The sequence below is a fragment of the Tachyglossus aculeatus genome, chromosome X1 (genome assembly GCF_015852505.1).
Source record: "Tachyglossus aculeatus isolate mTacAcu1 chromosome X1, mTacAcu1.pri, whole genome shotgun sequence".
In the NCBI taxonomy this organism is placed as follows: Eukaryota; Metazoa; Chordata; class Mammalia; order Monotremata; family Tachyglossidae; genus Tachyglossus; species Tachyglossus aculeatus.
In genome coordinates, this window is record NC_052101.1 from 119,161,217 (window position 1) to 119,177,597 (window position 16,381).

General features: G+C 42.8%; 1 protein-coding gene across 1 annotated transcript in view; it reads right to left on the reverse strand.

Moving 5' to 3' along the window:
• Nucleotides 1-16,381, reverse strand: part of CPAMD8 (C3 and PZP like alpha-2-macroglobulin domain containing 8) — a 120,850-nt gene that overhangs the window by 92,588 nt on the left and 11,881 nt on the right. The window contains exons 6-19 of the mRNA XM_038771803.1: nt 15,206-15,371; nt 14,995-15,047; nt 14,719-14,736; nt 14,086-14,140; nt 13,826-13,939; nt 13,150-13,234; nt 12,760-12,868; nt 11,785-12,012; nt 8,919-9,089; nt 7,927-8,055; nt 1,809-1,998; nt 1,340-1,512; nt 1,079-1,228; nt 805-966 (exon numbers count right to left, since the gene is read on the reverse strand). Coding sequence (XP_038627731.1) covers nt 805-966; nt 1,079-1,228; nt 1,340-1,512; nt 1,809-1,998; nt 7,927-8,055; nt 8,919-9,089; nt 11,785-12,012; nt 12,760-12,868; nt 13,150-13,234; nt 13,826-13,939; nt 14,086-14,140; nt 14,719-14,736; nt 14,995-15,047; nt 15,206-15,371 — 1,803 coding nt within the window. The remainder of the gene's footprint in view (nt 1-804; nt 967-1,078; nt 1,229-1,339; nt 1,513-1,808; nt 1,999-7,926; nt 8,056-8,918; nt 9,090-11,784; nt 12,013-12,759; nt 12,869-13,149; nt 13,235-13,825; nt 13,940-14,085; nt 14,141-14,718; nt 14,737-14,994; nt 15,048-15,205; nt 15,372-16,381) is intronic.

Consider the following 16,381-nt stretch of genomic DNA (forward strand, 5'->3'; position numbering starts at 1 on the left):
TGAGAACCAGACAAGTGGAAGCAAGATTGTCTTCCACCACCCAGCTGAGCTCATCCAGGGCAGCCACAGCTGTATCCCCTTCCGAATGCTCAGGCCATGCACTTAGCTATGGCTTAATAATATTATTAATAACAATAATAATAGTTCTTAAGTGCTTACTATGTGCCAAGCACCGTTCTAAGCACTGGGGTAGATACGAGGTAATCAGGCTGGACACAGTCCCTGTCCCACATGGGGCTCACAGTCTTAATCCCCACTTTCCAGTTGAGGGAATTGAGGTGCAAAGAAGTTAAGTGATTTGCCCAAGTTCACACAGCAGACACGTGGCGGAGCCAGGATTAGAACCCAAGTCCTTCTAGCTGGCCCATTTTTGGTGCTGCTACTGCTTGCTGCTGGAAGCAGTTCTGTGGGGGCAGGGGAAAGGGGATAGTTTTTCCTCTTTGAGAGCGGGGTCATAGGGCTGGTTCACCCCCCTATTGGTCCCCAGGGCCTTCAGCCTGTCAGTGGAAGTCACCATCTTGGCTCCACCCTCGGCCCCTTTCCAATTCCAAGGGGTGCAGTAGGCCGGCCCAAAAAGTTATGAGAGCCAAGCAAATGGTGTTGCTTGCTCCCACGGTGTCTGGTTTTCATGTACTTCTTCCCTGAAAGTTTCAATGATTCTTTCTGTGGAGGGTGCTAATGCTACACTAGTTATTTCTAGCCTTCCCAGAGTTTTACTGCGCAGCATTCTTATCTTTTGAGAATATAGTTTCGGAAGCTCTTCTCAGAAAATGGGGAGTGAGTAAAAAAGCTGCCTCTCCTTACGGTGAATGCAAATCGCGCATCCTTTGTGATGTCCCAGTGCCATGGAAAGACAGAGGAACGGCGGCGTCTGCGAGAAGACAGGCCAGGCCACCAGAAATGCCCATCTTCCTTAGGCGTTCCAAAGGCATCAGAGACATCATACTCCACCAGTTCCTGGAAAATCTACATGCAGTTGGAGAAAGAGTCCAGTCAGGCTACATTTTTCCTTCAACTTTAGAATCAGCTGAGTCACTGTGCATGCTAGAAGCCGAGAGCCTCACTGGAATCCCCTCACCTGAGCCGCTGTTAGCTGAAACCCTGTCTTGAGAAGGTACACGCTCTTATCAACAGTGCCAACACAGACACAGCTTCCTTTGGCAGCTTTCACCTTCAATTCTACAACATCACCGGGTCTTGTCTCGTTTGAGGTATATGCCACTGAAACCTGAGAATATAGGCATTTCGGTTACCTTCCTTGGGCCCCAGGAAACACGGGCACAGATCTAAATGTCTCGCCGTCGAGAAGAATGGCTGTTTAAATCAGGAAAAACGGTACCTGGTTTTCAAAAGAGGGCTCAACAGCGAACTGTAGACTGTCTGTGACCCCTTCTCCATTCTCCCTTACATAGTACACCAAGAGGCGTCCCAGGGGAGCCATGCTGTGGGTCACAGAGAGATGGAGGAATGTCATGCACACTTCCACCTCTACCGCTGGAGAGTGAGGAGAAGCTAAATACAAAAATCAAGAGAAGACACAGGATTAGATGCCCAGATCATCAGCACCACCTCTGCTTCAGATGAAGAAGAACCGAGATTACGGTTTAAACGCAGAATAATTTTTTCCAATGCATGCCTAATGGAATTTTTTTATTAATCCCCTTAAAATATGATCGATACATCCCAAAATAGTCTAGGCCCTGAACGACAGGAGCAAACAGGTTTGTTTTCACAAAGGAAAGCCTTTATTTCCAAACAAAGAAAGGATTAGGATTTTTGATTGTTCCATTCGGACCTTTTCGACTGACCTGTTCCTGGGAAATGGGTTACATTGGTATTCCTAGCAAACGGAAACGGAGCTCTCTTGCTTCTTTTTTGGGTAACATTGGCAGGCTGCAGCCCCGACTGCACAATGTTGCCTCGCGCTGCGACTTCGTAATACAGAGTGAAGTCACAGGGGCACGTGGATTTCACAGCAAACACAGCATCTTCGCCCACCTTAGGAAAGAGACAGGAGCCAAAGGGGAGCAGCAATTGATAGGTTGACGCAAAAGAACTATGAACACGATGAAATTTCGATCATCATAAAGTTCGCCCGAATGCCCAAGATTCAAGAGGGATCGTACGGAGGCGGAAGGTGACAAGCACCTCTTTTGCTGTTTGGGCCTGTTTCTGGGATAAACTACTCAATTCCATTCGGGAAGCCAACCAGATAGTGCATTTTCTCCACTGGGGAGACACTCGATATTGTTAGAGTGCCTGTACTAAGATGATGATTCTACTCTCCCCAAACCACCTGAACGGTAGTGATAAGACACCACCCTCCCACCCCCAAAGTCCTAAGTACCTTGGGACTCCAGTTTTAGAATGAACCTATAGACATCCTTCCTCTATTATGAAAGAGAAAGGGAACACAGGCTGAGAATTAACAGTGATCACACAGCTTTTTCCTTTCAACCTCCCTCGATAATAAAAGATGAAAGATGAAATGTTCCCTCTTCAGCTATCTGCCAACTGTCATAATGCATCATGTCCTAGGGATTTTAGGCTGTGACAATGGTAGGTGAAGCATCGATATAATAAATAAACCCTCAAAATAACTTGTCATAAGCGCTCAATTCAATCGTTTTTATTGTGCGCTTATTGTGTGTGGAGAACTGTACTAAGTGCTTGGGAGAGTACAACAGAATAATAAACACAGTCCCTGCCCCCAACAAGCTCACATTAAAGCCAACACTAATCACATGGCCAGGTAAATATTATGGCCTTTGTTTCCTCTGGCTCTAAGAGGGACCTCAATTTAGGTCACGATTACTTTTTGAAGGTTTCACCTGCATTCAAATCTCAGCATTTCCACATACATTTTCATTAGACATTACACCCCAAGGAATGGGTCTTTTACTCCTGTCATATGTAGAGTGCTCTGAGACCAGTAGGTGCTCAATAAACACTGTCAATCATGACCATCTGCTCATGAAATCACTTTAGCTACACTGGCACTTTCCCCCGACCGGTTCTCCTTGAGTTCCTTAGTATAATTATTCTTTCTATTTAAGTTGTTCCTGAGGAGTAGGGGAAACTTAAATTGGGAAGAAAAACTTCCCATTTCGGTAATTGGAGAAGAAACTGATAAACGTTGCAATGTAAAACAGCACAGAGAACACTAGGGAGGAAAAGAGGATGCTGTTTGGGGGCCTAAGGGAGAAACTTCCTAGCTCTTAAAAATTATTAATAATAAAACACTGTGAACACAGAGTTCAGTTCTGAATCCCAGTGAAACATAAGCCTTACTCCCACAGTTCAGAGAATGCCAACTCCAGACCCAGGATACACGCTGTGAACATCATTAACAATTTCAAAAGGGAAATAGGAAGGCTTCAGATTTGACCTAATATAATTAAAATGAAACATTTAACAATTCAGTCAACAGTGCCCAGTGAAATTAATGAAATACTTGGTGCACTAACAATTCCCCTGAACAAAATGATGAAATTGTTTATACAAAAAACTCTTCAGCTAATTGGAACACACAGTAACAGTAGCAAAACATAAAACCTATTCCCCTATTTGCAAGGAAGCCAATTTTCAGCTTTCCCACAGTGGAATTACTTTTAATCATTTTTTAAATAAGAACAATGTGTTCAGATTTATCTGGGCATAATCTCCTTTGCATTTCCATTTTTTTATAAATCTTGTAAAATATGAACTAGCTATCCGATGAACATAAAAATTACAATACAACCCTTACTGAGCCAAAGTGATCCTAAAATTCACCTCATCGACTTTAACTTTGAATTTTGGCATCTGGAAATTGGAAACAAAATTTTAGACATATTTACTGCTAGTTTTTATGGATAATATGCTATTTGAAATTTCAGATCTACTGGTTTTTATAGAGGAGCTCTACTTCAGAGAGAACCATCCCACAGAGGTCTGAGAAGGGACAAGATGGCTTGAGAGGCAGCCTGGCCTAGTGGATAGTGGTCGCGGAGTCAGAAGGTCATGGGTTCTAATCCCGGCTCTGCCACTTGTCTGCTGTGTGACCTTGGGCAAGTCACTTCACTTCTCTGCACTTCAGTTCCCCCATCTGGAAAAGGGGGATTAAGACTTGTGAGCCCGATATGGGACAACCTGATGACCTCATATCTACCCCAGCGCTTAGAACAGTGCTTAGCACATAGTAAGGGCTTAACAAACACCATAATTATTATTACTATTAATAATAGGGGGAATTAAATATTTCTCATTGGCGACCTGCGCATAGACTCCACATAGCATCTGTGTAGACAGGATGTGCCTCTGGCAGGACACAAAGCCATTTGGGGAGAGGGTGGCTGCCAAGCTTGGACAGATGCTCGATGCAGCTCTCAATGTCATTTGGGGAAGGAGTAAAGAGGAGAAGAAGGAAAACCAGCAATTCTCCAACTGGGGCAAGCCAAAACTTGACCCTGTTGGAGAATCAGCAAAACGTGGAGGGGGCATCTCTCCTCCACAACTCTGAGGGGTGCATTGCTGGGCTTGGCACATAAATAAGCACTTAAACACCACAGTTATTAGAGCTACAGAATAATGAGTTGAGATCAATGATTTTCTATATTTTATTGGTGTACTACTGGCCTTTTTAAATACTATTTAAGTGTTTACTATGTAACAGGGACTGTACTGAACACTGAGGTAGATACAACCTAATTTGGTTGGACATGGTCCATGTCCAACATTAGGTTCACAGCCTTAATCCCCATTTTACAGATGAGGGAACTGAGGCCCAGAGAAGTGAAGTGACTTGCCCAAGGTCACAGAGCAGACGCGAGGCAGAGCGGGGATAAGAACCCAGATCCTCTGACTCTCAGGCCCGTGCTCGTTTCACTAGGCCATGCTACTTCTGGGCTGGTGGGGTGAGTGGGCAGAAAAATTGGTTTCTTGGCGGGGGGTGGGGTTTGTTTGTTTTTTTGACAGCCTGGTTCATTTTTTTCATACTTTTCTACAAAAGTAGATGGGTCAACTAGGAGAATTTAGGACATAGGGCAGTAACAATAATGGCATTTACTAAGCCCTGACTTTTTGCCAAGCACGATGCTAAATCCTGGGGGTGGATGCTAGAAAAGCAGAAATAGAGAATCCTTATATTCTCATCACCAGGGCCCATCCCTAGTAAGGTGTGAGAGTTAAAGAGCAGAACCTCTTGCGATTGCAGTCATTCGGCCCTTAAATCACTCAATTAATCCATCAATCAATGGTATTTATTGAGTGCTTAACTGGGTGCAAAGCAATGTACTAAACGCTTGAGAGAGTACAATACAACAGAGTTGGTGAACATGTTCCCTGCCCACAAGGAGCTTTCAGTCTCGAGGGGGAGGCAGACACAAAAATAAATTACAGATGTCGACGTTAAGTGTTGTGGGGCTGAGGGTGGGGTGAATATCAAGTGCTTAAAGGTTAGAGATTCAAGGGGAGATGTGATTTTTGATAAGGCTTTGAGGGTGGGGAGAGTAGTGGTCTGCCATATAGGAAAGAGGAGAGAGTGCCAAACCAGAAAGAGGACATGGGCAAGGGGTCTGTGGCGAAGCTCCTCGTAGGCAGGGAATGTGTCAAGCAACTCTGTTACATTGTACTCTCCCAAGCGCTTCATACAGTGCTCTGCACACAGTAAATGCTCAATAAATACCACTGATTGATATAGGCGAGACTGAAGTACAGTGAGTAGGTTGGCATTAGAAGAGTAAAGTCTGCAGGCTGGATTGTAGTAGGAGATCAGTGAGAAAAGGTAGGAGGGGGACGAGCTGATTAAGTGCTTTAAAGCTGATGGTAGAGAATTTCTATTTGATGCGGAAGTGGAGGGACAGCCACTGGAGGTTCCTGAGGCGTGGGGAGATCTGGACTGAATGGTTTATGAAAAAAAAGGATCCAAATAGCCGAGTGAAGTATGGACACAGTAAAGGCTCAATAAATATGACTGACTGACTGACTGGAGTGGAGAGAGGCAGGAGATAGGGAGGTCATTGAGAAGGCTGATGCAGTAATCAAGGCAGGTTAGGATACCTGGCTGCATCAGTGTAGTAGCAGTTTGGTTGGAGAGGAAAGGGTGGATTTTAGCAATGTTGTGAAGGTAGAACCAACAGGATTTGGTGACTGACTGAATATGTGGGTTGAATGAGAGAGATGAGTTAAGGATAAAGTCAAGGTTATGGACTTGTGAGACTGGAAGGATAGTGGTGCTGTCTACAGTGATGGGAAAGTCAGGGGGAAGGACAGGATCTGAGTGGGAAGATAAGCAGTTCTGTTTTTGACATGCTAAGTTCAAGGTGTCAGCGGGACATCCAAGTAAAGATGTCCTGAAGGCAGGAAGAAATGCGAGATTGCGGAGAAGGAGAGAGGTCAGGATGGAGAGATAGGTTTCGGAATAATCCATGTAGAGATGGTAGTTGAGCGAATGCGTTCTCCAAGGGAGTGGGTGTGAATGGAGAATAGAAAGGAATGCAGAACTGAACCTTGAGGCACCCTCACTGTTAGAAGTTGGGAGGTAGAGGAGAAGCCTGCGAAAGAAGCTGAGGAGTGGCCAGAGAGATAAGAGAAGAACAGTGTCAGTGAAGCCAAGGTTAGATAATCAATCAATGGTATTTACTGAGCACTTACTATGTGCATAGTATTCACTGAATCATATTTATTGAGTGCTTACTGTGTGCAAGGCACTGTACTAAGCACTTGGGAGAGTACAACACAACAACAGACACAGTCCCCTCCCATAATGAGCTCAAAGTCTACTAAGCATTTGGGAGATTAATAATAATAAGAATGGTATTTATTAAGTGCTTACTATGTGCCAAGCGCTGGGGAAGGTACAAGGTAATCAGGTTGTCCACGTGGGGCTCACAGTCTTATTCCCCATTTTACAGATGAGGTAACTGAGGCACAGAGAAGTTAAGTGATTTGCCCAAAGTCACACAGCTGATAAGTGGCAGAGCTGGGATTAGAACCCACAACCTCTGACTCCCAAGCCCGGGTTCTTTCCACTAAGCCATGCTGGTACTCTGTTGTGTTGGGTACCACACAACAGAATTAGCAGACATGTTCGCTGCCCATAATGAACTTACAGTCTAGAGAATGTTTCCGGGGAAGGGAGGAATCCACATTCTAGACTGTGAGCCTACTGTTGGGTAGGGACCGTCTCTATATGTTGTCAATTTGTACTTCCCAAGCACTTAGTACAGTGCTCTGCACACAGTAAGCGCTCAATAAATACGATTGAATGAATAAATGAATGAATATTGAAGGCAGTTGAGAGATCGAGGAGAATTAGGATGAAGTAGAGGCCACTGGATTTGGCAAGAAGAAGGTTATTGGTGACCTTAGCGAGTGAAGGAGGTGGAAGCCAGATTGGAGGGAGTTCAGGAGAGAATTAGGAAAAGGGAAGTGGAGGCAGTGGGTGCAGACAACTGACTTAAGGAATTTGAAGAGGAATGGTAGGCAGGAGATGGGGGTAGCAACTGAAGGGAGCCATAGGGTCAAGGGAGTGGATGTAAATGGAGAATAGAAAGGAATGTGAATTGAACCGTGAGGGATACACGTACATGTTTGAAAGCAATCATCATCATCATCAATCGTATTTATTGAGCGCTTACTATGTGCAGAGCACTGTACTAAGCGCTTGGGAAGTACAAATTGGCAACATATAGAGACAGTCCCTACCCAACAGTGGGCTCACAGTCTAAAAGGGGGAGACAGAGAACAAAACCAAACATACTAACAAAATAAAATAAATAGAATAGATATGTACAAATAAAATAGAGTAATAAATCGTTTGTACTAAGTGCTTGGGAGAGTACAATTCAACAGAATTTGCAGACACATTCCCTGCCCATAATGAGTTTACAGTCTAGAGGGGGAGACAGACATTAATACATAATATACAATATATAATAATCCTACCTGAAAAGGTACGTCAGGTGGTTGGATCTGGATGTGACATTTACTAGGTGAGTACCAGCTGCTAATAGATAAATAGTTGGGTAGATATTGGTCTCCTGCAGGTTTCCCATTAATTGCTGTCACTTTCATCTTAAGAGAAGATACATCTGAATGTTATCCACATGATCTGAAACAGCTGCTGCTACCTTTTTATTATTTCTTCTTTCACATGGGGGTGCCTTGATATATTTAAACCCATGCTTTGCAAATAAGGGAGGGGGGAAAGAGGGGAAATGCCCCAAGAAGATCATAAGGATGCAGAGACTGGCAATAGGCACGGCTCATTGCATAGCTTCTTCCCTTCCGCAAGGTCAACACCTTCGGCACAGCCTTTCCCTTCCCATCCATCCTCTACGCCCTTTTCCTTGGAACCTTACTTTCACTTGCCCCTCCCTCTCATCCCTTTGTCTTTCTTCTATCTAACCCCAGCCCTAGATAGGCCATAGTAGAGGGGATAACATCATCATTTCTGAATTGGGAGAACAGAGAAAAGTCATTGCTCAAATCCTCCCCTTCTCAACAGTGTGGAAGACCTACCACACTTGGTAAGGTGTTGTTCTGTTTGTTTTGATTTTTCCCTGGTAGAGCTGTCAAGGGGTGATGGGGAGCATGGGTGGGGAAGAGAATAATTTGAAAAAAAATTGACAATCACTGATTTAACCCAATGCAATTGCTCCAACCTTTCTCCTGAGATTTTAGACATTTCATTTTCCCTTAGCCTTTTACTTTCCTGGGTGACAAAGTAAATGATTCCTAAGCATTCTAATTAAGCCATGGGGCAGAAAAGCAGATATTCTAATACAAGTAATGTAATACAATAAAAAAAAAGTAGTAAGAAACAAACTACAAAATTTTTCATTGTACTTGGCCACATTTTCTCTAGCTTTAACACTTTCATAAAATAATCACTTTGCCATAAAGTATGTTTTCATTCCATAAGGTCCTTTACTTACCTCTAGCCAGACATACTGGGCAGTTGGAGGGATGGAGGGAATTTCAAAGTCCACCACACCCTTTTTGGACTCTAATTCACTGATGTAAACATTGTCCTTCGGAGTCAGTTCAGCTTTGATTTGGACTGTCACCCCATCTGCTGCGGTACCATCGGGGAACAACACATCTATCTGCACATCGATGGACAAAAACATTTAATGAATGCCCACTTTATCACCTTGCCATAAGAAGAGGATGCTTAAAAATATGACCTGACAAGATTGGAGTTTGTGGCCAGCAGTTTAAGCCACATATTTTCCTGATATATCCTTGATTAGCCCATCTACAGTTTGTGGTCCTTCTAGGCTCTAAGTATGTTGTGGGCAGGGAACGTGTCTGTTGATTGTTGTATTGTACTCTCCCAAGCGCTTAGTATGGTGCTCTGCACACAGTAAGTGCTCAATAAATATGAGTGACTGGTCCATCAGGTCACTCAGGGCAGCATGGGAACTTCCCTTGAGCTTCCAACAAATCAGGGGATAGACTTTGTTCCCTCCACCCCAAGAGATCCCTCACTCCCAGCCCAACTCTAAAAATGGGCCTGGGAATACTGTGAGGTTTGTGCACCATGATATATATTTTTATGGTATTTGTAAAGCACTTACTGAGGCATAGAGAAGTTAAGTGACTTGCCCAAGGTCACACAGCAAACAACTGGCAGTCAGGATTAGAACCCAGGTCTCTCTCTCATCCCTATATATCCCATCCTGTGCTCTTTGATCAGCCTGAACTAATCTCTTCACTGTTCCCTCAACCTTGACTCTCTTGCCTAAAATCACCCACACTATATCCTACACCTAGAATTTTCTCCCAACTCTGCTTTGTCAAACCATGTCCCTTCTCCCTTCAAAACCTTACTTAAAAGTAATTCCTACATGAAGACTTCTCCGACTGACACCATGCTACTCACATCTGCCTCTCAGCACTCACGTGGCTCAGTGGAAAGAGCCCAGGCTTTGGAGTCAGAGGTCATGGGTTCAAATCCTGGCTCCACCAATTGTCAGCTGTGTGACTTTGGGCAAGTCACTTAACTTCTCTGGGCCTCAGTTACCTCATCTGTAAAATGGGCATTAAGACTGTGAGCCCCCTGTGGGACAACCTGATCACCTTGTAACCTCCGCAGTGCTTAGAATGGTGCTTTGCACATAGTAAACGCTTAATAAGTGCCATCATTATTATTATGTCTATAAAGTTTAAGTATATATTTGTTTTACATTTGCTTGCCTTCCCCCATGAAACAAAAAACTCTAGGACAGGGACATTCTTTTATTCATCTCTGCAGCATGGCTTAGTGAGAAGCAGCGTGGCCCAGTTAAAAGAGCCCAAGCCTGAGAGCCAGAGGGCCAGCGTTCTACGCCCGGCTCTGCCACTTGTCTGCTTTGTGACCTTGGACAAGTCACTTCACTTCTCTGTGCCTCAGTTCCCTCATCTGCAAAATGGGGATTCAATATCTGTTCTCCCTCCTACTTTGATTGTCAGCCCCATGGGTGACCTGATTCTCTTGTATCTACCAGTACTTAATACAGTGCTCGATATATAGTATGCGCTTAAATTTCACAAATTATTATTACTATGACTGTCTCTCAGCAGTGTGGCTCAGTGGAAAGAGCACGGGCTTGGGAATCATGGGTTCTAATCCCAGCTCCACCATTTTCATTCATTCAATCGTATTTATTGAGCGCTTACTGTGTGTAGAGCAATGTACTATGCGCTTGGGAGGTACAAATTGGCAACATATAGAGATGGTCCCTACCCAACAACTGGCTCACAGTCTAGAAGGGGGAGACAGACAAAAAAAAAACAAAACAAAACAAGTAGACAGGTGTCAATACCATCAGAATAAATTGAATTATAGCTATATACACATCATTAGTAAAATAAATAGGGTAATAAATATGTACAGCTGTGTGACTTCGACCCCCGGCCCATGTCATCCCCCGGGCCTGGAATGCCCTCCCTCTGCCCATCTGCCAAGCTAGCTCTCTTCCTCCCTTCAAGGCCCTGCTGAGAGCTCACCTCCTCCAGGAGGCCTTCCCAGACTGAGCCCCTTCCTTCCTCTCCCCCTCGTCCCCCTCTCCATCCCCCCCCATCTTACCTCCTTCCCTTCCCCACAGCACCTGTATATATGTATATATGTTTGTACATATTTATTACTCTATTTATTTATTTATTTATTTTACTTGTACATAGCTATTCTATTTATTTTATTTTGTTAGTATGTTTGGTTTTGTTCTCTGTCTCCCCCTTTTAGACTGTGAGCCCACTGTTGGGTAGGGACTGTCTCTATACGTTGCCAATTTGTACTTCCCAAGCGCTTAGTACAGTGCTCTGCACATAGTAAGCGCTCAATAAATACGATTGATGATGATGATGATGACTTTGGGCAAGTTGCTTAACTTCTCTGTGCCTCAGTTACCTCATCTGCAAAATGGGGATTAAGACTGTGAGCCCCACGTGGGCCAACCTGATTACCTTGTATCTACCCCAGCGCTTAGAACAGTGCTTGGCACATAGTAAGCGCTTAACAAATACCATTATTATTATTATCGTCCTCAGTGTCAATCATATTTACTGAGCACTTACTCCCTACAGAGCACTGTACTAAGCGCTTGGAAGAGATCAATTTAACAGAGTTGGTAGACACATTCCCTACCCACAATGAGTTTACAGTCTACATGGGGAGACAGACGCTAATATAAATAAATGCATTATCTAGCACAATGCATTGCACAACATAGGCACATAATGAATACTCTTCTCATTGAGAAAGAAGATGATTCCTCCACGTCCCTTCCAACCTTTTGGCTCTCCGACTCTGGGGATTACCTTTCCTTTGTACGGCAGACCAGGTTTGAACTGTTTTCTGGTATCTTTGGTGTATTTGATGTCAATCAGCTGTTTCTGAACTGGGGTCGAATCATCAAAAGTGACCTGTTTACTCCCATCCGTGCTGGTGACTGTTGCCCAGATATTGACGGTACCTCGAAAGTGCTCAGGGACATCGGCAGGCATCATGTCCTTAACACACACGTCGAAGACTGCTGAGCCATGTATCTGCACGGAGAATTCGTTACAAAGGAATTGTTGCTATTACAACTGTATATTCCAGTTCCGTCTAGAGTAACTCGGATCCTTCCTTTTCTTTTTTTAATTTATTAGCCTTTTCTTTTGGCGTTGTGAACTACAGGGAACAAGCAGGGACAGTTTTACTATCGGAGCAACCAGGATGACTGCCTCAAAAATCCATTTTATGTATAGTATGGGGCCCAACCACAATTCTTATGGGGGTGGGAGATGATGATGCCCCTCAAAAGCCAGTGGATGTGTCTCTTAGCACAAAGACTGTGCCTGGCAGAGCTACTAAGATGTCTGAACTTTGAGGATTGGGGCTTAGAGTTTAAGGCAGTTCACTTTATGCCTGCCTAACCCCAGAACTTCAAGCCCCAGGAGTATGTGGGGGCTTTGGGCCTTCCCTACTTCCCCCTCCCCTCAGACCCCCAAATCATTTTCTCTAAATTAGGGGAGGGAGGGGCCCTGGAGCCTAGGTGGAATTTGTTCTGGAGCTGGAGACAAGGGGAGAGTAGATACTTCATTCAACTTAAAATGAATCTCTGTAGCTTTTTACCCAGAATTGTATTTTTTATATTTTATATTTTTTACACATGATGTAAAATTAAAAATTCCTTCAGGCAACCTCTAGAACTGGCACATCTATGGAACACATTAAATCAATGAAATGTTGGGCACTGATCACATAGTGGTAAACAATGTCGACATCGTTTTCTAGGTGATTTTTCTCACCTCTGTGGTTTTGAGGACAGGGTGTCCCACCTCATGTCTATAGTAACCCACACCATTTATAGTCATATTGATCATCAACTTTCCAGTCACTGGCTTCCCAAATGTGTACCTGGAATAGAAAGAAATGAGGTCATTTTATTGCTGACGAAAGGTGCAGAAAAACGCTTCGTTAATTTGGAAGGAAAAGAAACCATCTTGAAGGATTCCAAAAAAGGATTTTGTCAAGTTTTTGACACAGTTTTGACCCCTTAAGCAATTTTTTATGCTGCAATTAGGAGCCCCAAGTTGGTGAAATGGAATGTGTTCAAAGACAAAAAACAAAACAAAACCCCAACAAAATGAGGCTATTCTGAAGGAATAAAGAGGCTGCAAATGTGCAAGGCCTCTTACCTGGCATGGACAGTCCCCTTTTCACAGTTCGTGAAATCCCGGATATACTGAGGGGGCTCAATGAGTAGCTCAAACTTTGGTAACACTAAACAGAGAGAAAAGGAAGAGGGATGTTAAATTCTCAATAGGAGATGAAGAGCAGCTACACCTAGTGGATTTGTATTATCTGAACCGCTAGAGAAGATGAGGAAAAAAAAATTCTAACTTGCACCATAATTTTGATTGGAAAAAAATTATACTGAAGTTTGAAAGAACCTGGCTTGTTCATGCTACCTCCCATGCTGAAACTTCTTCAGGAATTTTGTCATTTTGCATCATTCTTTAATGTGAGTTGAAATTGCTAACTTCAGAATAGTTGTAGTAAAAACACTCTTGGGAAAATTATCAAAATCAAGGGGCACTTGAGGAAATACACTACAAGAGAATTGGTAGACACGTTCCCTGCCCACAATGAGCTTACAGTCTAGAGATAAACCTATTAGCCATCTCTAGCATTTAGGCTCACTGTCAACACTTACACATTTATTCAATTGTTCACTCAATTACTCCCGAGATATTTGTATGTCTATCCCGTTAGACTGGAACCTCCTTGTGGGCAGGGAATGTATCACTTGTTCATTTTGTACTTCCCAAACGTTAAGCACAGCGTATCACCCTCGATGACAGACATGCTCACCGTATTTCTGAACTTCAAAGGATTTGTTGTAGGTGTGTCCCTGCATTTCAGCAAAAATGAACCACTCCCCAAAAACTGGTTGATCGGACAATGGGAAACTGATGTTGACAATTCCTGGAAAAAGAGAAACATCTTTAGGTCAAGCATCAAATAACTGTTTATTGTTTTTCCTTTCAAAGAGACAAGAACCAAAATCAAGAAAAGGGAAGCCAAGGGAAAAGGCTGAAAGAGGAAAAAAAAACAAAAACAAAAAAACTTACCACAACAAAATGGCTTCAAATCATTCCATTCTATCATCCGGGATCCACGAGGGTCCTGAAAAAATGAGGGATATCATATAGTACAGTTAGCCTTCCTTGAGGTTTAAAACAGTTTTTCCTTCTAAGGGGGCGGGGTCACAATTATTTCACAAATCACTAACATAAGTGTGGTAAAAATCTAAAGAAACAAAATAGGAATTATAGGAAAAACATAGGACACAGTCTTATAAATGAACTATCTGAACTTCAGTGTTAATTTCTGAAACTCACAGAGACAATAACCTCTCAAGACAACAGAAAATTCATTCCTTCATTCAATCGTATTTATTGAGCGTTTACTGTGTGCAGATCACTGTACTAAGCACTTAAAGTACAATTCAGCAATTGTAAATCAGAAAATATAAAATGCCAGTTTGAAGGCCTCATTTAAAGTGAGGTTGGAATGACAATCTGCTGAGATAACTGGAAAGGAAAGAGAGAACCCAAAAGTATACAGAAATGGTGAAGAACCAGGGCCACGTAGTACTTCCAATTCTCTGCCTGGTTGTGGTGGAGGAGGAGAGGAAAATGGAGGTTTTGTACCCGGGCGGAGCAGAGCAGAGCAGAATTTCCTGCACCCCAGAATATACTCACCACTATGTAGGCTTCCATCTAAAACAAACAAACAAATAGGAAGGGTAAGTTCTTGTGCATGTCACCCACTCTCAACATTAACTGCATTTACTGAGTGTTTGGGGGCTTAACCATTGACATTATTAATTCCAAGTAACTATGCAAGAATGTAAGTAAAGAGGCACGCACTGACAGGTGCCGTTCATCACAGAGTTCTTGCATTTTCCAATTCACACCACACAATCTCTTGGATAATACCTGAATTTGCACCTTAAATGAGAAAGGTGTTCTTCTTACCTTCTCATTGACAGGTCTCAGATCAGATGTCACCAGGAATAGATTTATCAACACTAAAAGGAAGGTGAAAAGCATTTATAGGTTAAGCTCTGGAAAACAACTCCTGAGACATTCTTCAGAGAATATGGCAGAGAACATCGGCATTTGATTTTCCAAGCATCTAATCCTGGAAGGGGGAAAATAAACCATTCTTCATGCTGGAATACATTACCTTTCTGTTTAGGCTTATACACGGGCTTGTCCGTCTGAATGAACATGGACGACCCTTTGCTGTCGATTGTCACAGTCGTGTAATTGTGAAAGATATAGCCTTCCTCTGTCAAGTGGCGATTTCCCCAGACCTTCAAATGTCCTTGGCCACGAAGACCAGAAGGTACCTGGAAGGCATACAACATAATGGAGAAGAACAGAAGATCTAGAGAGCTGCTCCTGTCATTACCCATTTCTCCATCTCTAAAAAAGAAATGACTGGGGAGCTTTTTTTTCCCACTTTTCTTGTAACATAAGGACCAATATTATGCAGAGCAATGTCCAGCTTCTGTTTGGGAACACTTTTACTGCTGACATATTCTAAATAGGTGGCAACGTTCTCAATATCCTAGGGTTCAAATCTTTTGAGGAGCAAAACTACAATTCTTCAAACTCTTGCAATGATAAGATACCCCATGTAATATAGTGAAGTTGAGGTTATTGAAAGAGAGGATGAATATAGTGCTTACAGGTTGAAAGCAGCTGCACTGTTTTGCAAGACGTAGGAAAGATGTGGCGAAAGCAATAAAACTGAGGCCAGTGAGAGCTTGTGAAAAATTCAAAAGGAAAAAAGGCAGACGTGAGTGTCTTACAGTTTTATTCTGAATAGCACAAATTCAAGGTATTATGAGAGATAAGTTCAATGATAAAAAATAGCCCCAAACAAAACTTTGAGCAGTGTTCACAAAACAACAGACCTTTCAGTTTTCAATCAAGCTTAAACAATTCAATCTCAACAATCTGAAAAATGGGTCAACCATTCAGATCTTCAGCTATTATCCAAATGAGCTTAGGTAATATATTTTGAACAGCCTAATACTGATTTAACTTGTCCTGAGAAGATAAACAAGAATCAACCATGACCTCCTGAATTCATGACACTTGACTCAGGAGCGATTACTGGCCATAAAAGGAAACAGCCAGCAGAAGGGTAATATACAGTGACTTAAAGCCAATTCAAATGGCCTCAGTCTTATCTGTATGTAATTTAGGAAATGTTGCCATTCCCCTTGGAGAGGCAGTGAGACACCAGAATGACTCTGCCCTTGAGAAAAAGTAAAATCAATCTGAATGTCATCAGCATACCAAGGATAATTCAAGCCATGTCAATGAACAACAACAACAAAAAGAATGGAAT